Source organism: Genypterus blacodes, unplaced genomic scaffold (genome assembly GCF_046128005.1).
Source record: "Genypterus blacodes isolate CSIRO-AG114 ecotype Tasmania unplaced genomic scaffold, CSIRO-AGI_Gbla_v1 ptg000030l_1, whole genome shotgun sequence".
NCBI classification, from domain to species: domain Eukaryota; kingdom Metazoa; phylum Chordata; class Actinopteri; order Ophidiiformes; family Ophidiidae; genus Genypterus; species Genypterus blacodes.
The window spans coordinates 6,593,970-6,619,273 of record NW_027466843.1 but is presented as its reverse complement, the minus strand read 5'-3'; the positions used below and the strand labels follow the sequence as shown (position 1 = coordinate 6,619,273).

General features: G+C 50.0%; 1 protein-coding gene across 2 annotated transcripts in view; it reads left to right on the top strand.

Moving 5' to 3' along the window:
* adgrl3.1 (adhesion G protein-coupled receptor L3.1) overlaps window positions 1-22,719 on the top strand; it is a 101,312-nt gene extending 78,593 nt beyond the window's left edge. The window contains exons 13-24 of one of the 2 annotated variants that reach the window (XM_076145677.1): window positions 2,285-2,407; window positions 2,626-2,831; window positions 3,734-3,910; window positions 4,914-5,123; window positions 7,789-8,009; window positions 10,562-10,628; window positions 12,673-12,764; window positions 15,035-15,203; window positions 16,243-16,371; window positions 16,906-16,999; window positions 20,833-21,135; window positions 21,466-22,719. In XM_076145677.1, the coding sequence (XP_076001792.1) occupies window positions 2,285-2,407; window positions 2,626-2,831; window positions 3,734-3,910; window positions 4,914-5,123; window positions 7,789-8,009; window positions 10,562-10,628; window positions 12,673-12,764; window positions 15,035-15,203; window positions 16,243-16,371; window positions 16,906-16,999; window positions 20,833-21,135; window positions 21,466-22,109 (2,435 nt within the window). In that variant the 3' untranslated portion in view covers window positions 22,110-22,719. Of the gene's footprint in view, window positions 1-2,284; window positions 2,408-2,625; window positions 2,832-3,733; window positions 3,911-4,913; window positions 5,124-7,788; window positions 8,010-10,561; window positions 10,629-12,672; window positions 12,765-15,034; window positions 15,204-16,242; window positions 16,423-16,905; window positions 17,000-20,832; window positions 21,136-21,465 lie in introns of both variants that reach the window. The other variant, XM_076145676.1, reaches the window with a different exon arrangement.
* Window positions 22,720-25,304: the final 2,585 nt, after the last annotated feature.

The window sequence follows — 25,304 nt, the reverse complement described above, 5'->3', positions numbered from 1 at the left end:
ATTACAGTATATTACCACCCTTCGCAGAGGGGGGAGCACTTGAGGGTTCAGTGCCTGTTTAGGGGCACCTCGGCAGGGACTCGAACCGGCAACCCTCCGGTTCTTAAGTGGAAGCTCTACCCACTCTTCTACTGCCTCTACTACTCGTGACACTTTGTTGCTTTGTTGCTTTCTGAAGGCCAAACTCACCTGACAAAAGGAAGGAAATGTTGAGGCTTCTAATGCAGGGACAAATTGTTTCCCCCAATTTCTTTCTCCATCATTTTTATCGATTTTTTTCAACATTTAATCCATTTGCCACCAGACAATGATGGATATATTTTTGTACACATTGACACTCAGCCTGATTGTCCTCCTTTGCCCTTTTTCAGCCAATTTGATTTGATATTTCCAAATTTTACCCGCACGTCATCCTCCCATTACGGGAAGATGACTCCGCTCGTACGCCCGTCCTTCTCCCGAGAAGAGAGAGAAAATGGAAGCTGAGTGGAAAAACAGCCTGTGTGTGTGTTTGTGTTAAAGTATTATGGTGCCGTGCTGTTAAATTAGCTTTCAGTGAGAAATACAGCGATTGAAGTGAACGCAGCGTTATAGCTTTACTGCTGGATTTGTCTCTGCGCTGTGTGTTTGCGGCCTCACTTCGCACACACACAGACACACACACACAGACACACACACACACACACACACACACACACACGAGTGATGGCGTAAGCAGCCGCAGAGAGGGGTCGGCCGTCGCGTCTCTGTAAGAACTTAAAACAGGAGTCATCATTTTGTGGAATGTTTGTTATCCGCGTCTCTCGCCTGTTTCATCTGTTAATCTTCCCTCCCAGCTAATCCAGTGAGCTGATCCAGCCGTGATTATCTCTCCCCCTTTATTCATAACCAGCCCCATGCCGCCTCTCATCTCTCTCATCTCACTCTCTTTTGTCTTTCTTCTTGCATCCTCACTTCCTTCTCTGCACTTCTTCACTCTCTTCCCTGCACTTCAAGCCGACCCCCCCCTCCCCACACACACACACAAACACTACACACACCTTCTGGGATGTGCGAAACAGATATGAATTGCTGGAATGAAGAAGGCACCGGATCTAGGTGGTGTTAGTGCGTTGGATTGTGCTCGGCTGCACTCGCCGGCATTATGCAGATGAATAAATGATGTTATTATTAGAAGTAAAACAGTGATTTGATGGGATAACACCCTGGTAACAGCGTGTGTGTGTGTGTGATAACGCTAATGAACAAGTGTGTTTGTTGGGGGGGGAGGATTCTCATGACAAAGATGCTTTAATTAGATTAGACTCAGTGTGTTTTGATACCCTGCCACTGCATGCAGGGTGTGGATGTGTGCAGGTGTACACGTGTGTGTGTGTTGGTGGGTGGGTGGGCGTGGCCTGTGTGTGCACCCAGCGTGCGTGTTAAATTTGGGCTCTTGTGAAAGTCAGCGGCACTCATCCGGTGTTTCTTTCCTTCCGCCTGTATTTGCATATCACATATGTCTGCCCTCTTCACTCTGCCTCCATTTTCTCTCTCACACACACACACACCTCGCTATGCTTTGCCTTTGTGTCCTATCCGTTGCAGACACACCCCACACACTCTCTCCTTTCTTTATCTGGTCTCCACTCCTCCATTCTGTTCCTCTCCAACTCGCATTTCCCGGCACTTCTCCCTGACCTCCTCCACTCTCTTTCACGTCCACATCTTGTCCCTCTGCACTCCTCTCTCCTCTCTCCTCTCTCCTCCTCTCCTCTCATTTCCATTTCAACGTGTCCTTGTGCTTCTTATTTGATCGGGGAGCTGTTTTTCCATCATGAAAACTGTGTCTAAATCACCGACTCACTCCAAAGCTCAAGATAGCAATACACCAAAGGTATAATTAGTGCTTAATTAGAAACTTTATCTAATACATTACGTGGCCGCAATCGTGAATGTGCTAACGAACCTGGATGTCGAAATTAGATTCTCACAACACAAGAGAGAGAGGCTGGACAATCTACCTCCATGCGTGGACCGGTTGCCTGGAGACACTTGGGGTTTTTTTTTTTTTACAATAAAAACACATTATTTCACTTTGATGAGTGTCAGCTTTATTTTTCCATGTTCTTTGTGTAGAATGAGATAGAAATGGCTGGAGGATTTTTTTTCTGCCAGTGTCCTGCTGTGCAGCACTTAGTGGCAAAAACAAGGTTATTACAAGTGGGATGTGAATCAAAGTTGATGGAAAGTGTTTCAACTTACCGTGTGTGTGCGTGTGTGCGTGTGTGCGTGTGTGTTACAGAGCTGGAAGTGGCGAGGTTGAGCACGGATGGGAACCTGGGAGACCTGACATTCCCTCAGTCAGAACTACACGGAAACTCAATCCAGCTGTCAGCCAGCACTCTCAAACAGCACGGCAGGAACGGTAGTCCAGAAACCTCACATTCCCTCTGCGCCTCTCTCTCTCTCTCTCTCTCTCTCTCTCTCTCTCTCTCTCTCTCTCTCTCTCTCTCTCTCTCTCTCTCTCTCTCTCTCTCTCTCTCTCTCTCTCTCTCTCTCTCTCTCTCTCTCTCTCCTTTTCTCTTTATCACCACTGCACAAGATCGCAATTAAGCGGGAACATTCTCTGTGCTCCTGTGACAGGTGAGATCAGGATGGCCTTCGTCCTGTACAGGAACCTGGGCGCTTATCTGTCCACGGAGAACGCCAGCGTGCGGCTGAGCAGCGAAGCCGTCTACCCTAATTACTCTGTCATCGTCAACTCTCCGGTCATAACGGCGTCCATTAATAAGGAGAGCAACAAGGTCTACCTGTCGGAGCCTGTGGTCTTCACTGTGAAACACCTGCAGGTACGTGATGGTTAATAAGTCAGCAATCACAGCTGAGACGTCGTGGAGGAAAAGGCTTTCACATCACGTCATCATTTAAAGAAATTGAGATTATTAGTGAATAAATCAATGAAAAGAAAACTATACTTATGTATAAACTTCAACATTCAGCATTTACTTTACTTCACTCTACTACTGGATGACCTCATTTACTTACATTAGTATTTTAGAGGTGTAAAGTATCTTCTCAGAGTAGGAAACATACAAAGTTTTGAGTGCAGGGAGACATGAGATCCCGTTTTGTGGTCAGCGTCACTGTTCAACGTCCCTCAGTGAGGACGCAGGTGCAGGAGGGTAGCACTCCCCCCTCCCCCCTCTCCCCTCTCCCCCGCCCCCCTCTCCCCCTCTACCCCAAACCCCCCTCCCCTCCCCCCCTCCTCTTGCTCATTTGGAGAGAAACTTCCCCGGCGCCGCAGAGCGCAGCCTCATCAGTTTACCCAACACAAACAGCTCCTGCACTCCAAAAATCGCGTCAGGCTCGCGCGCCGCACTGTCACCTCCTGCCATGCCGCCATGTTTATTTGTTTTTGCACTCTCACATTCTGTCTCTTCTGTTTGTTGTTTTCTTGTGTGTGTGCGCTCGTGCGTGCGTGTGTGTGTTTGACTCCCTCTGTGCCTTGTCTTCCTCTCCTTCCTTTTTTCCTCACCAATTCCTCCTCCCACCCCTTTTCTCACTTTCTCTGGCTCTGCCTCCCACCACCCCATGACTAACTATCAACTAACTACTATTTCTCTCTCTTCCCGTTCCCCTCCAAAAAAACTTCCTACCTTCTTCCCCCCATCCCTCTTGGTCTCTCTCTCTCTCTCTCTCTCTCTCTCTCTCTCTCCTCTCTCGCCATGCCACCTCCTCCTTTGCCCCCCAGCATTCGGAGGAGAACTTCAATCCCAACTGTTCATTCTGGAGCTACTCCAAGCGCACCATGACGGGTTTCTGGTCCACGCAGGACTGTCGTCTGCTGTCTACCAACCGCACACACACCAGCTGCTCCTGCACGCACCTCACCAGCTTCGCCGTGCTCATGGCCCACGTGGAGGTCAAGGTAAGCATTCGCTCTGGCGCGCCTCCTCGGGGCAGCAGGGGGGGGCGGGGGGGAGGCGGGCAGGATCAAGGGGCCGGTTGTTCATCATCAGATTAGTAACGGCCAGGAAGGAGTGGGAAGAGACTAAAAAAGGAAAGGAGTTAGGAAGGAGGGAAGGGGACCACAACATCTGGAAAAGGGGTCGCAGCTCTCCAGACTGCTCAGCATTGATTAATCATGCTTGGCAGGGCGCAATGTGCAATTGATTGGTCATGCCTGATGATGACATCAGACTTGACAGCAGAATCCTGACTTTAAAATCCGAGCGTTCAGCCTATAGAGTTTAGCGTTCCCGAAAATAGATCCGTCTGGATTTAGCACGGAGGGGTCGGCGTGTGTGAGGCGAGAGGCGCAGGTCGGTCGCTCTCTGTTGTGAAAAATTATATTTCACTTGTCAGAAAATGAAAGTGGCTGATTTATTTATACCTGCGCCCCTGTGGGTGGTCGATGGAAACCTTATTACGTCCCGCTGCGTGCGTGCGAGTCAAGTACTTCTTTTGTTACACGCCGACCAAGTTCCTCCTCGCAAATCAGCTCTTGTAACTTTGGATGTGCCGTGACACTCTCTCCCCCCCCCCCTCTCCTCCGTCCCCCCGCCGCGGGCCGGGAGACGTGTGTTACTTCTAAAGGGGTCATGGTCAGAGGAGCCACTTTGGCAGCCCCGTGTGAACACAGTGTGAGGGTTGGAGCGGTAGATCCATCACGGCAGCGCCATGGCGAACGCCGCTCTCCCCGCCAGGCTGCGGGACACTGATGGATAGAGCCGGCGCATCTGTGCAACGCCGCGTAACACGGCGGCCCTGAACGCTCAGTGACACACAGCCGGACACTTACATCAGTCAGGAGAGAGGGGGGAGGTGGGCAGGGGGGGCATGGGTGTGTTTTAGCTCCTGCAGTATTACCCTTGTACATAATCTTGTAATATCTCGCGTCTTCTTCTTCTCTCTCTCTCACGCTTTACCAGAAGGCGGGCAGCATGCACGACCTGCTGCTGGACGTGATCACATGGGTGGGCATCCTGCTGTCGCTGGTCTGCCTGCTCATCTGCATCTTCACCTTTTGCTTCTTCCGCGGGCTCCAGAGCGACCGCAACACCATCCACAAGAACCTCTGCATCAGCCTCTTCATCGCCGAGTCGCTGTTCCTGGTCGGGATCAACAGAGCAGACCAGCCGGTGAGATGTTTTGCCGTTATCAGAATGTATCTCTGCGTTCGCACTTAACTGCACGCGTTCAAACTAGAGCATGGAGGTTCACAAGGCTTGGCCGGATAATGTGTTGACCCATTTACTGTTAAGGTCTGAAAGGGAAACTCAATCCATCTGTTATTTCCATCTAGGTGTCGATTCCAAACCTGTTAGATAAGTGGATACAATTTAACTGATTATAGATATTTGTGTTTTAAACGTATCATGTCTCATCTCAAATCTCACCTTATAGGTATCGTTCTAGAGTGAACGTCCTAGAGTGACTGCAGGATACACGTGTGTGTGTGCGTGTGTGTGTGTGTGTGTGTGTGTGTGTGCGCGCGTAGAGAAACTGTTACAGCGCCTTCAGCTTTGTTCCAGAAACTCAAAATCTGGATTCGGGGTTTGTTTCTTTCATTCATTTGGGAGTAAGAGTCAGAGCACCGACCCCTCAACGGACAGATTGCACAGCAGGTCTCCATGGCAACACTCTTCGCCCTCCAAATGACATTGGACGAAACATTACTTCTGTCTCTGTGTGTTTAAACCGAGAGGCAGTCACGTCTGGGGTGTGTCGGTGTGTGACAGCGCACTCATCAAACACGGTGCGCTTCTCATTAGGAGGAAGTTCCTAACAAGGCGCCGCTGGATCCATACCGGTTTCTGATGACAGGTGACGTTAAACGTGGTCCACGGCGTTGATGTAAATGTTTACGAGCGGAGCGTGCTGGTTTCACATCTGGTGCCTTTGTCGTGGGGGAGCCACACGAGGGGGAAGCGTCCCTGGAAACAAAAAGTCTGTACGACGCCATCAGATCTGAGGTGGACCCCCATTTTCCACCGCCCTAGTTTGACTGCAGCTTTTTCGCACTCCCATCAAAAGCGTCACTCAACCAAAAGACTCCTGCGATCGGTGCAAAGCGCCCTCCAGAGAGTGCTACCTTGTGTTTTCATTGTGTGTGTGTGTGTGTGTGTGTGTGTGCGTAGAGTTGCTTAAGCCGTTAAGGAGCGTCTGTCTGTGGGGGACGAGGCGCTCTGGGCTGGATCCTTTATCTTCTCCATCACTTCCTCCCAGGCACGGAGTCGCCTCCGGCCTCTGCATCCCGCTGAGTATTCAGAGAGACAACAGGCTTATTGCAAACGAACAAAACTCAGCAAAACAACTGGAGTGAAATGCGGGCGCAATGTGTGTGTGTGTCTGTTTATGTGGCTGTTCTCGTACGGGAGATGACGTATATACGCTTGATGTATATGTGTGTGAGCGTGTGTGTGTGTGTCCCATTCTGCCGTTAATTACTGGTGACTGTTTGTGACCTCCATTAACATCTTCAGCGTCACTTAGCTCGGAGCCGGTTAAGCTTCTAATTCCAGCAGGAAAAACTAAATGACTTTGCATAAGCAGCCACTTCTTCTTCTCCTTCTTCTTTTTTTTTTATACCTGCGCGCACGTTTGTGTGTGTGCGTGTGTGTGAGTGTCTTTGTCTGTGTGTGTGTAAGCTACACCGTGCGTGATCATTAGAAATGGAAATGAGCGAATCCCTCACCCCCTAAACTCATTGTCTCTCAGACATTAGGTAATTGTCTCTCTCTCTCTCTCTCTCTCTCTCTGTGCAAACGCTTCCATTATAAAACTCTGCTCGCTCGCCCATTCAGTGATTTAGGAGTGACTCTTTAGATTAGAACGCCGCCTTCAGAACGCGGCCGGGCAAATCCCGCCGCTCATTCTTCCCTCTGCCTCTTTTTCTTAAGCACCCCTCTTCTCTTCACCGTCGTCTTGCCTAAATTGCTAATGCGGTTTTAGGTTTGATACCCCCTCCTCCCCTCCTCCCCCCCCCCCCCCCCTCTTTTATTTTCCAGCCGTTCATCCCTTTTCGCAGCTCTGTTGTCTCTTCTTCTTTCTCATATATTCCCGCAGACTCTCTCAGCAGGTTTTCTAAGTATTTTATCGTCTGCCTCTCCAGCTGTTCCGTCCCTTTCATCCGTCACTATTCACTGGCTACTAACAATGCAAAAATCCAGCGTCGGGGTCGTAAACGCATCGCGGGCTGATTGCTGCAGACGTGAACCTTTTTTTAAAAACTGTATCTGATATTATCTTTTAATAATGTTTCACATTGCAAAGTTAAGAATTACAGCCTTTTTTTTTTTTTTTTTTCTAATTATGCAATAAGATACGGTTGAAGTTCAGGCAGAGCCCAGAATTAAGGCTGAATGCCTTTTGAGTCTCTCCTCGTTGGCAAACAGCGTTTATGTCGAGGTTGTGCGTATTTTCACACAATATCTCCGTTCGTGTTTTGTGTAAAGGTTAGTTAAGCGAGGAAGGAAGCTAAACTGATATTGTTATTCTCCCGTAATTTGTAATGTGTCATCTCGTAGCCTGTAATTACAGTTTGAGCGTGTGTGTGTGTGGTAATTGTAGTTTCCCAGCGTTCCCTCCATTGGCTTTGTTCCTCACCCCCACACGTTTGTATCATGTCTGTTCCACCGACGGCCGGCCCCCCTTTTTTTAATCATTTCCTTCCCGTTTTGAGTGATTAATCGTCTCGCTCCTCTTATCTCCTGCTGAGTTTGTGTCCCTTCTTCAGTCTGAGTGCTGTTTGTTGCTACGACTGTGATTTTAATCCTTCCCCTCCTCCTCCTCTTCCCTCACCAGATTGCCTGTGCAGTGTTCGCCGCGTTGCTCCACTTCTTCTTCTTGGCAGCCTTCACCTGGATGTTCCTGGAAGGGGTGCAGCTCTACATCATGCTGGTGGAGGTGTTTGAGAGTGAACACTCCAGGACTAAGTACTTCTACCTGGCAGGGTACGGCGTGCCTGCTGTCATAGTGGCCGTGTCGGCCGCGGTGGACTACAGGAGCTACGGCACCGACCGAGTGTAAGGACGGAGGGGAGAAGGGAGGGAGGGAAGGGGGTAGGAAAAAGCGTAACACGAAGGAAGGATGCATGGCAGTGTGAAGGGAGGGAGGGAGGGTGTAGCGCCTGCTGTCATTTTGGCTTTGGATGCCGCTGTGGACTGTGCAAGCTGTGGCTCTTCTGAAGTGTCAATACGGAGATGTTGAGAAGGGAAGAAGAGGAGGAGAGGAGGAGAGAGGAGAGGAAAGGAGGAGAGGGGAGGGGAGGGGAGAGGAAGCATGGAGGTAAACAGGGGAAATGCAGCAGCAGCAGCAGCGTCTACGTGAGCACAGCGGTGACAGTGTGTGAATACGGGATGATTTAAAGCGGCAGAGCGGCCGCGACAAGACCGTGAAGAAGAAGAAGGTGTGAGAATGGAGGGATGGAGGAGCGTGCGACAGAGGAGTGTGTGCCGCGCGTGTGTGTGTGTCCATACTGAGCCTGGCTTCCCCCAGAGGAAGTGTGGAATAGTAGCAGGATGTGGGATGTGGACGTGCCGCACATGGGAGCACATTCACACACGCATGACTCGTCCGACGCGGCGACAGAGTGAAGACGGGATGAGAGGGAGCAGCAGGAGTGACGGGCGCGTGATAGGCGACCGACATATTGAGGGGTCAACATTTACACACGTGCGACCTTTCCACTCTGCTCATGCTCTGAATGTGAGAAGAGGCCAACTTCCCTTCATCATTCCATGCACACACACACACACACACACACAATTCATACTGTACGTCACACACGTCCGTGACCTGTCCCCTCATTTATCCTCTCAGTCTGAAGTCACACGCAAGGCAAAGGAGGAGGACATTAATGTTGGGACGCGGCCGCTCCAGTTGCACGTAAAAGCTTATCGGCTCTCGCCTCGCTTATAAATGACCGCCTCCGTATGTGAAAGTGAAGAATGTCAGCGCGGTACAGGGCTGTTAAATGATTCACACCCACCGGGGGGACGATCTCCGCCCCCCACGGCCCCCCCGCGGCCCCCAGACCCGGCCACGCACAACACATCACCTCACCTCGGCACCCAAAAGTTTTGAAGCGCGGCGAAGGAATTTAGCAGCGTTTAACCCTTTGGGGCCACGGCGGCGCCCTCGTCCACGTGACGCTTCAGATCAATATTTCATCGCGAGGAAAAATCATTAAAACATGAGAATCTTAAATGCCAACGCGCTGGATGAATAATCAGACAGCGGAGGAGAGACTCGCCCGACTCGCCTCCGGAACAATCGCAACGGCTCGGGCGGCGGAACGAAGCGACGGCGGAGCGCATCGAGCAAATCACAGAGTCGGGGTTTAAAAGATTCATTCTGTGTTTTAGTCTGGTACTTTCTTCACCCGGGAAGAAATCGTCACAACTGTTAACGTAGTAAAACCTTTTATTAATCGCGCGTCGGAAATATCATCCCCTTACACCCCGCTGTGTCACCTTGTCACGCACATCTACGCGCCCACACACACACACACTCACACACTCGCTGTTCGCCGGTGGCACCGACTGGGGTTGGCGTCCCCGTAATGAAGGTGGCAGTGACTTAGCAAAGGAGCCCTAATGGAGGATACGGTGACACAGTCAGGGAGCCATAATGGAGAGGCCGCTCTAATGTGCTGGAAATTGAAAGATTAATAATTCAACAGCAGCTGCTCGTGAATCAGTCGGCCATTTTGCTCCGCCGGCCACCTCTTTTCTCTGCAACCCCGTCGGGCCCTGACCTCACCAGAGGGCATTCTGGGACTTTTTTTTTTTACCTTCCTCTTCTTCTTCTTGGTCTCTCCTCCTTTCATTCGTTTTGTCGCCGCTATTGATGAGTGAAGATGTTTGGGGGGTAATATACTTTAGCACACAGCAGTATATCCTTTTACAGCTCGGTGCTAACCTTGGGGCGCGCGCTAACGTATAAGGCGGGTGTCCTCTCTCTCTCTCTCTCTCTCTCTCTCTCTCTCTCTTTCTATGTGTGTGTGTGTGTCCTCTTCCCTCCTTCTCCTTTAACCTCGCCACACTCGCCCCCCCCCCCCCCACCCCTCCTCCCCCGCTGAGGGCCGTGTCCATAACTCAGTATTCAAATGAGCGCGGCCGTGTCATATCTTTGAGGCCGAGGGATGTGACCGAGTCGTATATCTGTGCCACTAACAGGAGGAGGGGGAGTGTGTGTGTGTGTGTGTGTGTGCGGCTCGTCCTCCCTCCCTCCCTCACCTGAGCCTGATGCATCTCGTCGCCTTATTGCCCGCCGTTCCCGCAACACCTTTCTCGCTGTTTTTTTGGTCTCCGTTCCGTCTTTCATTCCTTTCCCCTCCCCCGTCCTGATAGGTATGATATACTGTGTGTCATGTACGTACTGCTTTTCTCCTGTGAGTGTGTGTGAGAGAGAGAGAGAGGGAGAGATACATGTCCTGTCCTCTGATGGTAAATCTTGCGTTCCTCACATCTATCTGAGTCTGGGGCATGTTTTTAATCCCAGAGCGCCTCTTGCTCCTACTCCCTCTGTTTCCTGTGTGTGATGTCTCTCTCTCTCTCTCTCGTTCTCTCTCTAGGTGCTGGCTGCGGTTGGATACATACTTTATCTGGAGCTTCATAGGCCCTGCAACACTCATCATCATGGTGAGACACACACACACACACGCACACACACTCCCGCTTATGTGACACAGTACTTCTTGTTACAAAGTAAGACCGGCTGCCACACGTTCGCGCAGGAGCGGCGGGGAACGTCAAGGTGTTAATCTCCCTACACGATCTTCCTGAGAACGTTTGGTGTCAGTCGAATCATTTCTACTCACCGTTTCACATTTTTCAACAAGCTGAATCTTAAGAACATACCAGAGTACAAACTGTTTTAATCAGATCTTTATTTCTTGATCCCTCCACAAGTCAGAGCCCACGCACGGCGCTTATTTCTAACCTACGCGCTTAAAAGTTACATAACAGGGGAGCAAAGATGGTGAGTTAAAGGGTATGTTTGTTTGTTTTTGGCTAACTTTAGCCCTGTTACAACATTTGTTTGTGCCCCAACTCCGCAACTTCAAGCTAACTGCTGACACTTTTGAAGTTCTACGACTCAAAGGGTCCAAATAATGAGGCTGTTGGATACGAGGACACAGTCTCATCATAATTCAAGAGCGCAGTCTGTCCGCCCTGAGAGCAGAGTGTGTTTGTTTACCAGCCCTCGCACTCCAAATGTCTCACATCTCAGATCCTCAAAAGCTCTAAATGTCTCTGCTTCCGCTTGTATTCGCGGTATTTTGTGTTCAGAACCAGATGTTGTCACTCTCGAATTGTTCCTGTGCGCGTGGATCTTTGACGTGACAACGCCGGAGCTGCTTTGACCAATGAAATCATCGCTGCAGAGGTTGACGTTGACGGTCAAACGGTTCTACCAAACGAGCCCAACGGGAGATGAGGAGCTACACGGCTGCTCTTCATCTTTTAGCTATCTATCTATCTAATACAGTAAAAAATATGGTACCAGGCATATGTTCAAGCCGAGCCTCAAAGGATAAGCAGTAGAAAACACCGGAAGACGAGGGAGCGAATGAGTAACCGCCCCTCTGGGACGCTGTAAGAAGCAAAGTGAACGCTCCCCCGTAACGGCAATCGATCATTTTATTGGTTCATTCTTTTGATCCGTGCACCTGTATCTGCACTGGAAGCAGGAAGTAGCTACGCGTGTTGGAACGTGTGCGTGTGTGTATGTGTGTGTTGACTCCTACAGTGTAGCTGTAAACACATACAGGCGGGTATAAATAAGCACAGTGTGTTTGGAGGTGTTTGAGTCGAGATCGAGTCCATTTTGCTCCGAAACGTCGCTGTGCTCAGAACAGTCTGAATGTTATCACGGGGCTCAGGTTCAAAACAAAACAGTCTCATCCTTTCAACTCAGTTTGACACTTTGTCGCCGTCTTTTCATCGAGCTGTTCCAAGACAAAATGCTCCTTTGCTGTTTTGGGGAGAGAAAAAAACAACAACAAACGACACATCACACTTTGTACCAAAACGGAGACGGAAATAGACTCAAAGACGTGCGGACATGGACAAGACACACACACGCAGGAAAGAGCAGGCGAGGCGAGAGTGAGAGTGAGAGAGGAGACTGGAGAAGGAGAGAATAAAAGCAATGGGACTTGTTCCCAATTAGGTGAATGTCAGCGTGCACACTGATGCTCTGTGCTCATTTTAGAAATGTCAGGCGGGCCATCAGCGCTCTGGCGGCGGCTGCAAGTGCGAGCGACGCAGGTGGGACCGCTGTGTTATGACCGGGGACACACACACACACACATACACTCACACACAGCCGAGGCCCAGACACACACGTTATTAAACTACAATATCTACGCATTAGCACAGCGGAGGAATTGACTGCATCTGCGAGGGAATTGCGTCTCCGGCGAAACGGCCATCCTCAGCGGGCGTAATGGCCGCCGCGTCTTCCTCCCAGACGCTCCGGCTATTCTGGGGGAAATAAAGGACGGTTGATTGTGTGTTGATACTGTGTCCCCGAGCCAATTACTGTAGTGGAGAGAGAAAACCAAATGGTGTGTGTGTGCGTGTGCGTGTGCGTGTGCGTGTGTGCGTGTGTGTGCGTGTCTTTAATTAGGCTTGCTGTCACGGAATATGAACTTGTGCGTCTTGTGTGTGTTTGTTTCAGCTGAATGTGATCTTCCTCGGCATCGCGCTCTATAAGATGTTCCATCACACGGCCATTCTCAAGCCCGACTCCGGCTGCCTGGACAACATCAAGTAAGTGTGTGTGTGTGTGTGTGTGTGTGTGTGTGTGTGTGTTTTACAATCATCTGAATCTGCTGTTCAACTAAAAAGCCAAAAACAACGATCGTCAATTTTCAATCGTCACTGATTCAATGGCATTGAGTTCAGTCCTGATCTGTGTGTGTGTGTGTGTGTGTGTGTGTGTGAGAGAGAGAGTGTGTGAGTGTGTGTGTGTGTGAAGTATGTCGTACGACGCACATTTCACCCTTTTCCTCTGACACGACTTCCAAGACGGCGTCCATTGAAGTCAGGGTGTTATTATTCTCCGCCGTGTCACCATTAGTCACATCAGCCCTGCGAGAGAGTGTCACTGAAATATGACTTCATCCCCACCACACTTCCCTCTAATAAGCCAACTAATCAGCAAGCCGTTACTTCCCTATTCCACCGCCGCTCCAGACAAAAGGCTGAGTATTAATTCAAACAATATGCGGCGGCTCAGAGTTCAGCGCCGCGGAGAGGCACGGGATCAGAATGTGTAATGCCAATCGTCCAAGAAACCAAGGAAGAAGAAGTAAAACCCTTCTCTTCCGACCGCCCGCTCGTTGGATTTATGATTTACACATTTACTGTCGTTCCCTGGGTTCTGGTTTTGGCGGCGGATCTGCTCGCCGCTCCTCAGACGAGCGGAATCAAACACCGCCGCTTGATGAAAGATGCAAATCAAAGAGTCATTTTAGGAATTTTTGTTATTCTTTTTAATCTGTTTCACCTCATTAGTCGTGTTGTATTTACTGTGGTTCATCTGTTAGTTAATCATCATCACCGCCCTCATCTTTTCTTTTCTTTTCTTTCTTCCTCCTCATTTTCCAACGCCATCATCCTCACTTGTCTTTGTTGTGGACTGGCTCTGGGTAAGGCCGCTCTCCAGTCAAACACGCCTGCCCTGTTCTGGGAGGGAAGCGTGGTTTTGATTGGCGTGCTTGTTGTTCCGTGTGTGAGTGTGTGTCTCTGAACCGGCCCCACTTATCTATGCATGTCCCTCAATTAACCAAGACTCCGCTGCCTCCTCGGCCGCCCTGTAACACAGATGACTTGTTGGTGTGTGATTTGCGAGCTCCTCTGACCTATAGAATGTGCTGCTGAAATATTATAATGGTGAGATGTGAATGGGGAGGGAGTGGGGCGGCCGAGAGAGAGCGAGAGAGAGCGAGAGAGAGCGAGAGAGCGAGAGCGCGACTCCAGGGAGTAATGCGGAGGGAGAGGTGTAATGGAGGAATGGGAAGGAGAGGGATGAGTGTACCCTTTATTGAAGAGGGTCGTCAGACGAGCTTTATTGGAGGTTCTGTCTCGCCTGAGCGGTGCCACGGAGGGCAACATCAAATCAATCACCTCCGTCTCACTCACTTACTCCCCTCCTCCCTCTCCCTGACTCTCCTAATACCTGTCCCCCTCTCTCTCTGTCTCTCTCTCTCTCCCCTCTCTCTTCCCCTTCCATTGTCTCCCGTCTCCTCCCAGCAGAGGTGCTCGCTGCCCAGTCAGCCAATCAAATTAACAGCCATCATCGCGGCCGTGGCAGAGCAGAAAGTGTGACCTTTAGTAGGAAATGTCATTTATAATGGCTCTAATGTCCCTCTACTTACTGCCCAGTGGATCCACTCACATGGCCTCCTGCACACACACACACACACACACACTCGGGGGATGACTTACACTGCATACATATGCTTCAACAGCAACCAAATGCCTCTGACATTTGGCCTTTATGACTCACTTCTGCACACGCTTCACTCAAACTGGAGGCTCACAGCCCCGAAAACTTTTATTGAATTCCTTTCCATTAAATTGTTATAGTCACGACTCAGCTAACAGACTTCAAGACCCACTCCCCCCCTGTGAAAACATCCCCCCTTCTCCGCACGCACTCATATGGAAGTGACATGGAGAGGCTGACATGTTTGAGACGTCTCCTCCTCCTCCTCCTCTCCCTCTCCCTCCTCCTCCTCCTCCCTCTGTCGTGATAGTAATCTATATGAGCAAATACATTCTCTCCAGCCCACTCTAAAGCTTTGAATGAAGCCTTTCTTACCGCTGTGTTATGACTTCACTACAACCAGACGAGCCTCTCATATAATGCCACATAAAACAAAACACCGAGCTTAACGTTTAATGTGAGACGGCGGAGGATGATCCCGGAGAAGACACACACACTACTTGATAATTGCATCTTGCAGCCGTGGGATCCAGATGATGTTGACGCGAGCTCACTAAGCTCTCGCCCTCCTCTCTTTGTTTCCCTGCAGATCCTGGGTGATAGGGGCCATCGCTCTGCTCTGTCTGCTGGGCCTGACCTGGGCCTTTGGTCTGATGTACATCAACGAGAGCACGGTGATCATGGCCTACCTGTTCACCATCTTCAACTCTCTGCAGGGCATGTTCATCTTCATCTTCCACTGCATACTACAGAAGAAGGTGAGAGAGACGCACGCACGCCGGCGTTTTTTTCCCACGCAGAAACGCGGAAGAGCCGGGGGGAGAGATAGAAGGCAGGACAAACACGCGCCCGCCCGCACGCTTCAGCTGGTGGTTCAGCTCCCTCTCAGAACTCCTCCCTCCTCTTTTTAACACACGATTGCCACTTTTATCTGTTAAAGTAGGACCGGCCGTGAGGATTAGAGCTGTTTCAGAGTACATATGCATCGCTCCTCACGCTGAGCGCTTTTCCAAGAAGGAAACACATCCGGAGGTGTTTTTTTTTTTTTAAATACAATCTCTCCCACACACTGTCCGTGCCTGGGAGTGCCAAGGAAGAGAAGGGAGCGGAAGGAAAATCCATCAAATCCCCAACGCGCCGCTTTGGCTTTAGTCCAGTGGGAAATTTGTTAGTTTTCCACGTATGACCAGTAAACAAGCGGCGTGTACGTGTGTGTGCGCGCGTCCGTACGTCTTAGCTTTGTGTCAAGCTATGTGTCAGGCCTCGGGATCGGGTATCCAGAGAGATGTCCTCTAGAGCGCCGCCTAGGTTTTCTTTGGCCTGCCGCCCAACGCGGGTTTCTCCCAAGATGCATGGAGTAAGTCGGCGCGCAGCTGTTCAAACAGAGCATGTGGCGTTTCGCGTCTGCCAGTCCAACAAGCTTGTTAAAAAGCAATTACGGTCCTATTTGTTCTAACTTGATTGGGATCTAAATGCAGATGTTCCATGTGCGCGAGTGCGTCGTACGTCTCCCCGCGGAGAACGTCCGCTTCACACGGAGACGCCGGGAGTCGGGATGTCGGGGCAGATGTTGATGGGGAAACTTTATCAACTTAATCCTTTAACGTCTACATTTTCTGTCGATGATGGGTTTGAAGAAGGAATTACGGAAGGGAGGAATTTAGGGGCTGATACATGAAGTTTAGCTCTCCCCCCCTCGTGTGTCGTTACTGAAATACACACGGGAGTCGTTTGTTTTCCCTGTAACACCACTCGCTCCCTCCCTCCCTCCTTTCCTCCCTCCGTCCCCCCTGCCAGGTGCGCAAAGAATACGGCAAATGTCTGCGCACGCACTGCTGCAGCGGCAAGAGCGTGGAGACGTCCATCTCCTCGTCCAGTAAGACCACCACCTCGCGGACCCCCGGCCGCTACTCCACAGGCTCACAGGTGAGCTTACCTGCCTGCACGCCCGGACGCTACAGCACAGCAGACTCGCAGGTGAGGCCGCAGCGAGGGCGCGGGGGGTCGTGGCCTCGGCTACTTCCCCTACTCCCAAGGTCAGGTGGAGCGAGCGAGCAAGCGAGCGTGTGGTGAGAGTGTGTGTGTGTGTGTGTGTGCGTGTGTGCATGGCTGATGTGTGTGGTCGTGTTGAGAGTGATGCAGCTCCACCACCTGACTCACACACACACGTACGTACATGAGGTGGGCGTACACAGAGGTACTAACGGGCGATTTCTCTCCTCCCACCTTGTTCCCACTTCTCCCGCCTCACCTGCACTGTTTTGCTCTCTGTTGCACATTCCCGGCTCGTTTCCATATTATTTCGCTCACCATGTTTATCCCCCCTTCTCTTGCCACAACCCCCCTCCCTCCCTCCCTCTCCCCCTCTTCCCCCCTTCACGCCATCGACCACTGCTCCTCCACACATGCTGTCTCTCTCTCTCCCCCCCTCTCTTCTCTGCTCTCTCGTCCCGCGTGCAGAGTCGCATCAGGCGGATGTGGAACGACACGGTGAGGAAACAGGAGTCCTCCTTCATCACCGGAGACATCAACAGCTCCACCACGCTCAACAGAGGTAACCACGGGACACCTACCATCCTCCTCCTCCTCACTGTCACTATGTCTGCTTTATTAATAGCAGGAGGCTCAGACGGCTGGCTGACTGCGCTGTCATTCAGCGAAAGGCGCTCCGAGTCCCTAAAATTATGATTAGGCTGAGGCGTGCGAGGGAAGATATTACCGGAGCGTCGTGCGAATCAGCTTCTGGCGACTCCAAAGGATAAACTTTACAGCCAGGAGCTGTCGTCTCTCGTCAAAGCGCTAACATCAACCAGATTGAGTAGTAGGCGCAGCGTCCGACCCTTATCCTTTTTCTCCTCAAGGAGAGTCGTCGCTTTTCACAGCATTCCAGTGTGAGAACATTTCTAGGCGTTTTGGCGGTTCCAGCTGAGCAGGAACACGGAGGTGCGCCGGATTTAGGAGCCCGGCGACGAGCAAAATGTAGTAGTAGAGTGTCAGTCACCGCTCGCACCGCAGCACAGGAACTATATACGGATAAAGACTCGACTTACTGGAGCAAACCAAACCTCGGCTGTCTTACAACGCCGGAATCCCGCTGCAGATTTGCGAGGACACGTATAGAACTCCTGCAGTATATATGTTTTTCTCCTCCCTATATGAGATCGGGGTCTATACGGTGCAGCTTATCGTCCTGCATGCAGCCGTCTGTACTTATCAGGCTTTTAAATATGTATCAGGCCGAGTTCACTCCTCTGTTCCCAGTGTGTTTGTCCGCGCCCCTCTAGTGTTAGCGACTGTAATATACGATAAGGAGAGAATCCACGGGGCCGGCTGTCTCACGGCTCGGGGTAATGAGGATATAGACACCCAAACAGCCACACACACACACACACCGTCACACACACACACACATGCAAACGGCGCCATTTGTTAGTCTCTAAGTCGAGGTGTGGCCCTCGCTTCCTTTAGGCCACTAATAAGCTGTTAGCATGACAGATTGATGCTAAAGCAGACACGGTGTGTGTCAGCTGCTGAATTATCGCACACTTAGCGCGGCAGGATTAAGACGTGCCCCCCCCCTCCCTTCCCCCCCCTCCTTCCTTCCTCGCCCGTTTTTTTAAAAGTATAGCGCCCAGAGCTGCTTAGCCCGTAGAGTTAAACTACAGTAACGACACACTGTGGCTTAGCGAATACGGCCGGAATGGAATAAATTGGATTTCCTGACAGGCAATTGACTTGTTGGAATGAAGGCAGAGCAGAATGGAGGAGGAATGTCTTCGTTTTAACGCGAAGTTTATATTTCTGCAGTTATGGCGGTGTACAGAGCGGAGGATATGTCCCCGACACGCATTAAAGTCCTTCAGATTGTCCACTCTTTCGGATTTATTCCACATTCATCCTCCCCGGAGTTTTTATGCCAGCGCCCACGGAAGTTGCGTATTATTTTAGTTTAAATTAAATGCTCCTGTGCTGCTGCATGTGTGAGTAGCATCATTTCAGAAACGGTCCCGCGTGTGTGGGTGTGTGTGTGCAGAAGGAGGTGGGACGGCCGTTTGTCTTCTGTTTGCCTCTCTGTCTTAATGTGTACATGATCTGTCTCCCACCCAGAGGAGGAAATGCACTGAGAATCACTATTTTTGTGGCCTTAGTGTCCATTACCTGTCCTATAGTCATGCTTCTCTGCTCAACTGTGACCAACTACAGCACAATACACTATGCTACCCCCTCTCTCTCTCTCTGTCTCTCTCTCTCTCTCTCTCTCCCTCTCTCTCTCTCTCTCTCTACCTCTCTCTCTCTCTCTCTCTCTCTCTCTCTCTCTCTCTCTCGCTCTCTCTCTCTTGCTCTCTCTCTTTCTTTCTCTTTCTGTCTCTCCCTCCCTCTTTCTGTCTCTCCCTCCCTCTCTTTCTCTCTCTCTCTCTCCCCCTCTCTCTCCATCCCTCCCTCCCTCTCTCTCTCTCTCTCTTGCTCTCTCTCTCTCTTTCCCTCTCTCTCTCCCTCCCTCCCTCTCTCCCCCCTCCCTCTCCCTCTCCCTCCCTTCCTCTCCCTCTCTCTCTCCCTCCCTCTCTCTCCCTCTCCCTCCCTCTCCCTCTCCCTCTCCCTCTCCCTCTCCCTCTCCCTCTCTCCTCTGCCTGTATGCCGCGGCTGCAAGAATGAGTTTGTCCAGCTTCTCCTCGGCTCAAACCTCAGACTGTGTTTGCGTGTTTGATTTACTTGTCCTCTTCCTCTCTCTCTCTCTTCCTTCCACACACTCACTCTCCTCCATCTCACTCTCCTCCTGTCCTCTCCTGCCTCACGCGCCTCCACTCCTGCGTCGGCGTCCACGCGCGCTCTCTCTCTCTCTCCCTTCCTCCCTCCCTCTCTCTCTCACGCTCTACCTCCGCTCTGCCTCTGTTTCTCTCTTGACTTGGCTGTTGCTTTTCCTCCCTCTTCCTCCCTCGATTTGGCTGTTGCTCTTCCTCTCTCTCTTTCTTTCTCTCTCTCTCTCTCTCTTTCTCTGCCTGTACCAGGAGCCATGGCTAATCATCTTATAACTAATGCTCTCCTTCGTCCCCATGGTACTAACAACCCTTATAACACTCTCCTGGGGGACTCGGCAGTCTATAACAACCCGGCGGTGGGCATGTACAACACCCAAGGTGTGCCTCGTGTTCCTATTACAACTATTCTGTATTTGGTAAAAAAGTTTTATTTCTCATGACTTTGACTTCGTTTTGCACGCTTCTTCCATTTTGTAATGTTTGCCACTGTGACACACTTCTGCCTGTATGTCTTATCAGGCCTCATGATGGCTCCCGAGTGAGGCAATCAATCTTCCTCTGGGGACCCCCCGCTGGGCACTTCCCTCACACATAGAGAGCATAAACGCTGAAATAAAAAATTGGGCTCATAATTTATCGAAATAGCAAAATGAGTTCACGCGCCGATTTATGATCTACCTTCGACACGCGCTATATATTATTGTTTGCAAATTCAGCATATCCCTCATTAGCCCCTCGGGAGCCATGAAGCATTTGCCGTATTTTATGTGAACGTTCTGTTTTATATGTTCTTCATTTTGAATGTGGTCTTTATGTGACAGTTGGGACTCGTGTGTTGCTTCGTTTCCACGGTGTTTGAAACGCAATTTATGAGGTGTTGTGTTTCCTGTGTGTGTTACGTTAGAATAACAGGCCTGTTGACATGAAGGACCTGGAATTAAGACTCCATAGGATTCCATTCTGTCTTTGTTAAACCTTCTCCGTGTTGGTGAAAGTTGTTTCTCTGAATGTGTCTCCTCTCTCTCTTCTCCTCCATGCTGTCCATTAGCACCTTACCGCGACACAAGTATGGGTTTCATTAATACTCTTCTACTTCACTAACATTGACTTTCTTCTCCCTCTTCCTGCCGCCTGTCAAACGGCTCCTGGGCCCCGTTTTGTTTGGCTGTCAGCCATGTTAAATAGCCATTACAAACCCTTAGCTAATCCATGAAATCTGGTCATCTTCCTCGGTTTGTTGGCGTAGCGTTCCACGAGCCGGAGCGAAGCATTCATTCTGCCAGTCAACGCTGTTTATTTGACTGTTTATTCTTTATAAACGTGGAAACTCCTCAACCATTTAAAAAGAAAAAAAATCAATCACTGTCTTGTTTTTAACCCGAATCCATCTTTGCTCTTTTGTGTTGCCGTGGCGCTGGCAGTAATTGAGAGAAGAAAGTACTTCTGAGGTTTCTCTTAAATGCTTGATGGATTTCTCTCCTAAAACGTCAACACGTTGTTACTTTTTAGTCCTCAATTTACGGCACAAACCATCATATCTTACAATAATAAGAGTCTTTGTTCTGAGAAATCCATTTTGCTCCCCGCTCCTTCATCCAAGAGTCCTGATAATTGTCCGTCTTTACTTCAGAGGGCATCCTGAACAATGCAAGGGACTCCAGCGTCATGGATACGCTCCCGCTCAACGGTAACCATGCCAACAACTACAGCATGGCCAGCAGCGAGTACCTGAGCGACTGCGTCCAGATTCTGGATCGCACCGGGGGCTACGGTACCCATAGCAACCACAAGGAGACCACCCTGGAGAAGAAGATCCTCAAGGAGCTCACGTCCAACTACATCCCCTCCTACCTCAACAACCACGAGAGGTCAACCACCGAGCGCAACCACAACCTGATGAACAAGCTGGTCAACAGCAACCTGGCCAACGGAGGTGATTGATCTGTTGATTGCAATAAAGTTACAATCTTCCAAATCGACAAACATTTCATTGAATTCATTCATGTCATGGAACGACACATCTGATTGGCCGGCTGTGGGCTGGGGGCGTTGTTCTGTCCAGCTGGCCAATCAAAGCATGCGTGTGTGTGAGTGATTGGGTGAGTGTGTGGGTGAGTATGTGTGTGCGCTGCTGTTCATCATTCTCCTGCTGTAATATTTGACATGATTAGCTGTTATTACCTCAAATGTTCTGGCCCTGTGGAAGTGAGGTGGTCACATGTCAGCCAGCTAACGCCGCCGCCGCTCCCGATGGTTCTTGCAGGCAGTCTGGCAGGAGGAAGCAGCAGCAGCAGCAGCAGCGGCGTGGGCGGTTGCGTTGGCAGCGGCAAGGAGGACAACGGCCCCATGGTGCTGGACAACCCGGCGGCCTTCCCCCACGAGGAGAACCTGGGCCTGGAGATCATCCGAGAAGAGTCCAACGCACCGCTCCTGCCGCCGCGGCCCCCTCCGCCGGACAGCCACCCGCCGCCGCCCCCTCCTCCCCACAGCTTTGCCCGGCCGCGCCGCATCCCCCAGGAGACCAGCGAGAGCTTCTTCCCCCTGTTGACCAACGAGCACACCGACGAGCAAACACAGTCGCCCAACCACAGAGACTCGCTCTACACCAGCATGCCGGTGCTGACGGACCTCCCGGACGGGCAGATGAACGGTTTAACGGACGGAGAGGAGGACAGCTCCGGGGAGCTGCAGCCCTGTAAGAGCGCCACGGCTCCAGAGCTGGATGATGTCTATTATAAGAGCATGCCCAACTTGGGCTCCAGGAACCATCTGCACGAGCTGCAGAGCTATTACCACATGGGCCGTGGTGGCAGCGATGGATACATGGTGTCCACCAGCAAGGAGGAGTCTGATTCGTCACCTGAGGAGCCGCCCATAGACCCTTCCCACCTGGTGACCAGTCTATAGAGCCAAACTGGAGACTTCTGTCCCTCCCAAGCCCGATGTCACAGTCCGGACCTTGCAATGAAAATCATTCTGTGTTGTTGATTGACAGACTGAGCTGAGCCGCTCCAGGATTGATGTGCTGAGTTCACGAGAGCAGGGATGATTGGATGTATGTTGGCGTGATGGTGCAGCCTGACGGGACGATGCTGAGAGCATTTTTGTGAACATCAGTCAGGAGCGGAACTTAAAAACCCAGACAGGAAAAGGAAGTGGGAGGGATTCTGTAATTTTACTCTACCTGTTACGTTACTTTGCAATGTTTGTGCGGAACACAGCCCAACATGTTGCTCTATATGGACCTCTAGCAGCTCATAGCATATAGTCTCTCTCCACTGCGTCACTACAGGGGCGCCGCCGCCCTCAGCCCTGGATAAAGAAGCTCTTTCTGTCTTAATGTCTGTCTGTCTGTCTGTCTCTCTCACTTTTAAAGATATATAAAGGGATGATGTTTCCACCTGTCCAGAGGATGGAGCAGGACTTTACACCCCCAGAGGTCACACACACCAACCGGCCCCCACAACAAAAGGCTCCACACCCTACGACCTGCCAATCAAGTGGAGGATGTATCATATCTGTCCCCTGAAAAACTCCTGAACCGAGCAGCCAAACTGTACCAATATCACACTGATGTGCTCTTCCTGTTCGTATCTGCTAAACTGGACGTGTGTGTGTGTGTGTGTGTGTGGGCTGACGTAACATTCCTGCAAGTTGTAGTGACTGCGGCTACTGTGTATTCCACTGAAAACAAAGAAGGAAGATCATATTACACCAGACTTGACTTTAAGAAAAAAAAAATAAGAAAAAAAAGAATGGGTTGCGTTTCTTCTTCTTTCTTCTGTAAACGTTTTCGGTTATCAAAAGGATGACAAAGAGATCACACACAGTTTCTATGTATTGTACAGAATACAGATACAGATACAAATGTTGCATATGACCAAGTCTCTTTTTTCTTAACGATTTTGAGTTGCAAACCTTTTGTCTGTTGGGCTTTGGTTTTGTTCTGTTCTGTTCTGTTCTGGTCCCCATGTAGACGCCAGAACACGCAGAGGAACGCCGGCTCAGGACGCTCTTTCTTTTCCTACAGAGACAGTAAACTTACATATACGCCCCCACACAGAATTTTGTCTTTTTATAGCGACACCCTTATCACTTTTTTTTAAGTTTGGAAATCTATTGTTACTATATTTTACCACTGTGTAGATTCAAAACCTGAAGGGAAGATGAAATATGGCTGTTTTTTAAGGTGGAATGACTCCCAAACAGACCCCGGTTAGGAGAGATGTGATGTGTTAAGTCTTTGCTGGATGTTGGTCTCATCTCGTCGGTCCTTTTCGAAATGGAACGTTTCCTTTTCGGAGGAGCCGGAGGGGAACAAAGACGGAGGTGGCAGATATTTGGAATGGGACAAAGGTGATATATACCCAGCAAATCCTCTCTTTTGCCAAGCTGACATTAGCGTTTTACTGTGGCCCGTTGGAGATGTTATTGTCCGGGATGGAACACTGCCAGTCATAAATGTCAGCGTGAAGAAAGAACGAAAGGAAGGAAAATGTCACGATGACACCTTGTATGTGTACTGACCGTGTGGAACCCTGCACACAGCCGCACTGTCCCACATGGGAAGCCAATGTTTACTTATTTAGCAGGGGGGGGGAAGTGTATGAAGTGTAGCTTGCACATGTGTCCCATGAGCCCCCTTCACCCCCAAACCCCCCCAGAGAGAAATTATTTATTTATCTGTTTATTGGTTTAAAGACAGCAGAGGAACCTTGGAGGAGTGACAGCTGGCTTTATGCAGGAGTAAACAAAGTGGCACTGAGATTGCTTTATTTTTTCCTTTGTTTTTTTTAAATTATTACGATCCTGATTATTCTTACAATATTATTGGTAATTATTTATTCCTTTTGTATGGGTTCAAAGTTGAATGATCTCATAACTAATATTTGTTGTAACAGTGAAAGTTGTTTGCCAACAAATAAATTACTGACATAGCTTTGCGGCTTTTGTGTCTCGTGAGTGTTAAACTGTAATTAAATCCGAATGAAACGCAAACACAGCGACGCTACGCTGCTTTCCACCCAAACACACACTTCTGGCCTTTTGATTGGATCACATATGTATGCATGCCGCCATCAGAGGATCCGGGGTGTTTGATTCCAGGGTGAATTGTTGGGACATCAGACGTAGCTCCTAGCTAACGCGACGTTAGCTAGGAGAGTTTATGAATTCCTTTTCTTTTATTATCCGATGTAAAAAGAAACTACGGGCATAAAGTTGTTTTGGTGGAGATTACACACTTAAAGCTGAGTGCATAAAAGTGCTTACAGGGGCTGAAACTAATCTGCCATTTATGACGTGTGTGATGTGTCTTACGTTGTCACACAGTGCGGAAATGGACCAAAGCGCGTTCCCAGCGTTCCCAGTCATAGAGTTTAATCACCCAGCGCTCCCGTCCCAGACACTCACTTTCCAGAATAGGTAAGAAAATGACCAGACAAATGCTTTGGCGATACTTTACTGTTGTATTTGTGTCCTTGCCAACAGGAAGGTTTGTCTGGACTTGGCCACATACACACTCAGAGAGGAATCTGTGTGTTATTGAGGACTTCCCAGTCTCTTACCTGCTTTGATCATTGATTCGGTTTGAGTAAAGAAAAAGAGGCGCTGGAAAAATAATGAGCAAAGGCAGAGGAGTGGAGTAAACGGAAAGAGAGAGAGAGAGAGAGAAAGACACTATGAGGGGAGGCATCAAAAAGAGAGAAATTGATTTTTTAAAAATGTGTTTAATTTTCTTTCAAACTAGCTGGAGCCGCCAAACTCTCACCCTCCCACGATCCCTTCCTCATTATTTGGCCCTCTCTCTCTCACCCTCTCTCTCTGTCTATGTCTCTCCCTCTTTCTGTCTCCCTCTCGCTCTCTCTCTCTCTCTCTCCTCCCTGCAACCCTGCCAGTAGCAGGCTGATTAAACGAGCGTTGGACTATGTGGGTCATATCTCTGCTGGAGCGCTCTGATCGGTTAGTGATGCCTGACTGTGTTATCTTCCTGCTCTCTCTCTCTCTCTCTCTCTCTCTCTCTTTCTCTCTCTCCCTCTCTCTTCCTCTCTCTCCGCGTCCCTACTTCAAGGGAAAGGCATTCGGTGTGTCTTACAAGGAGAC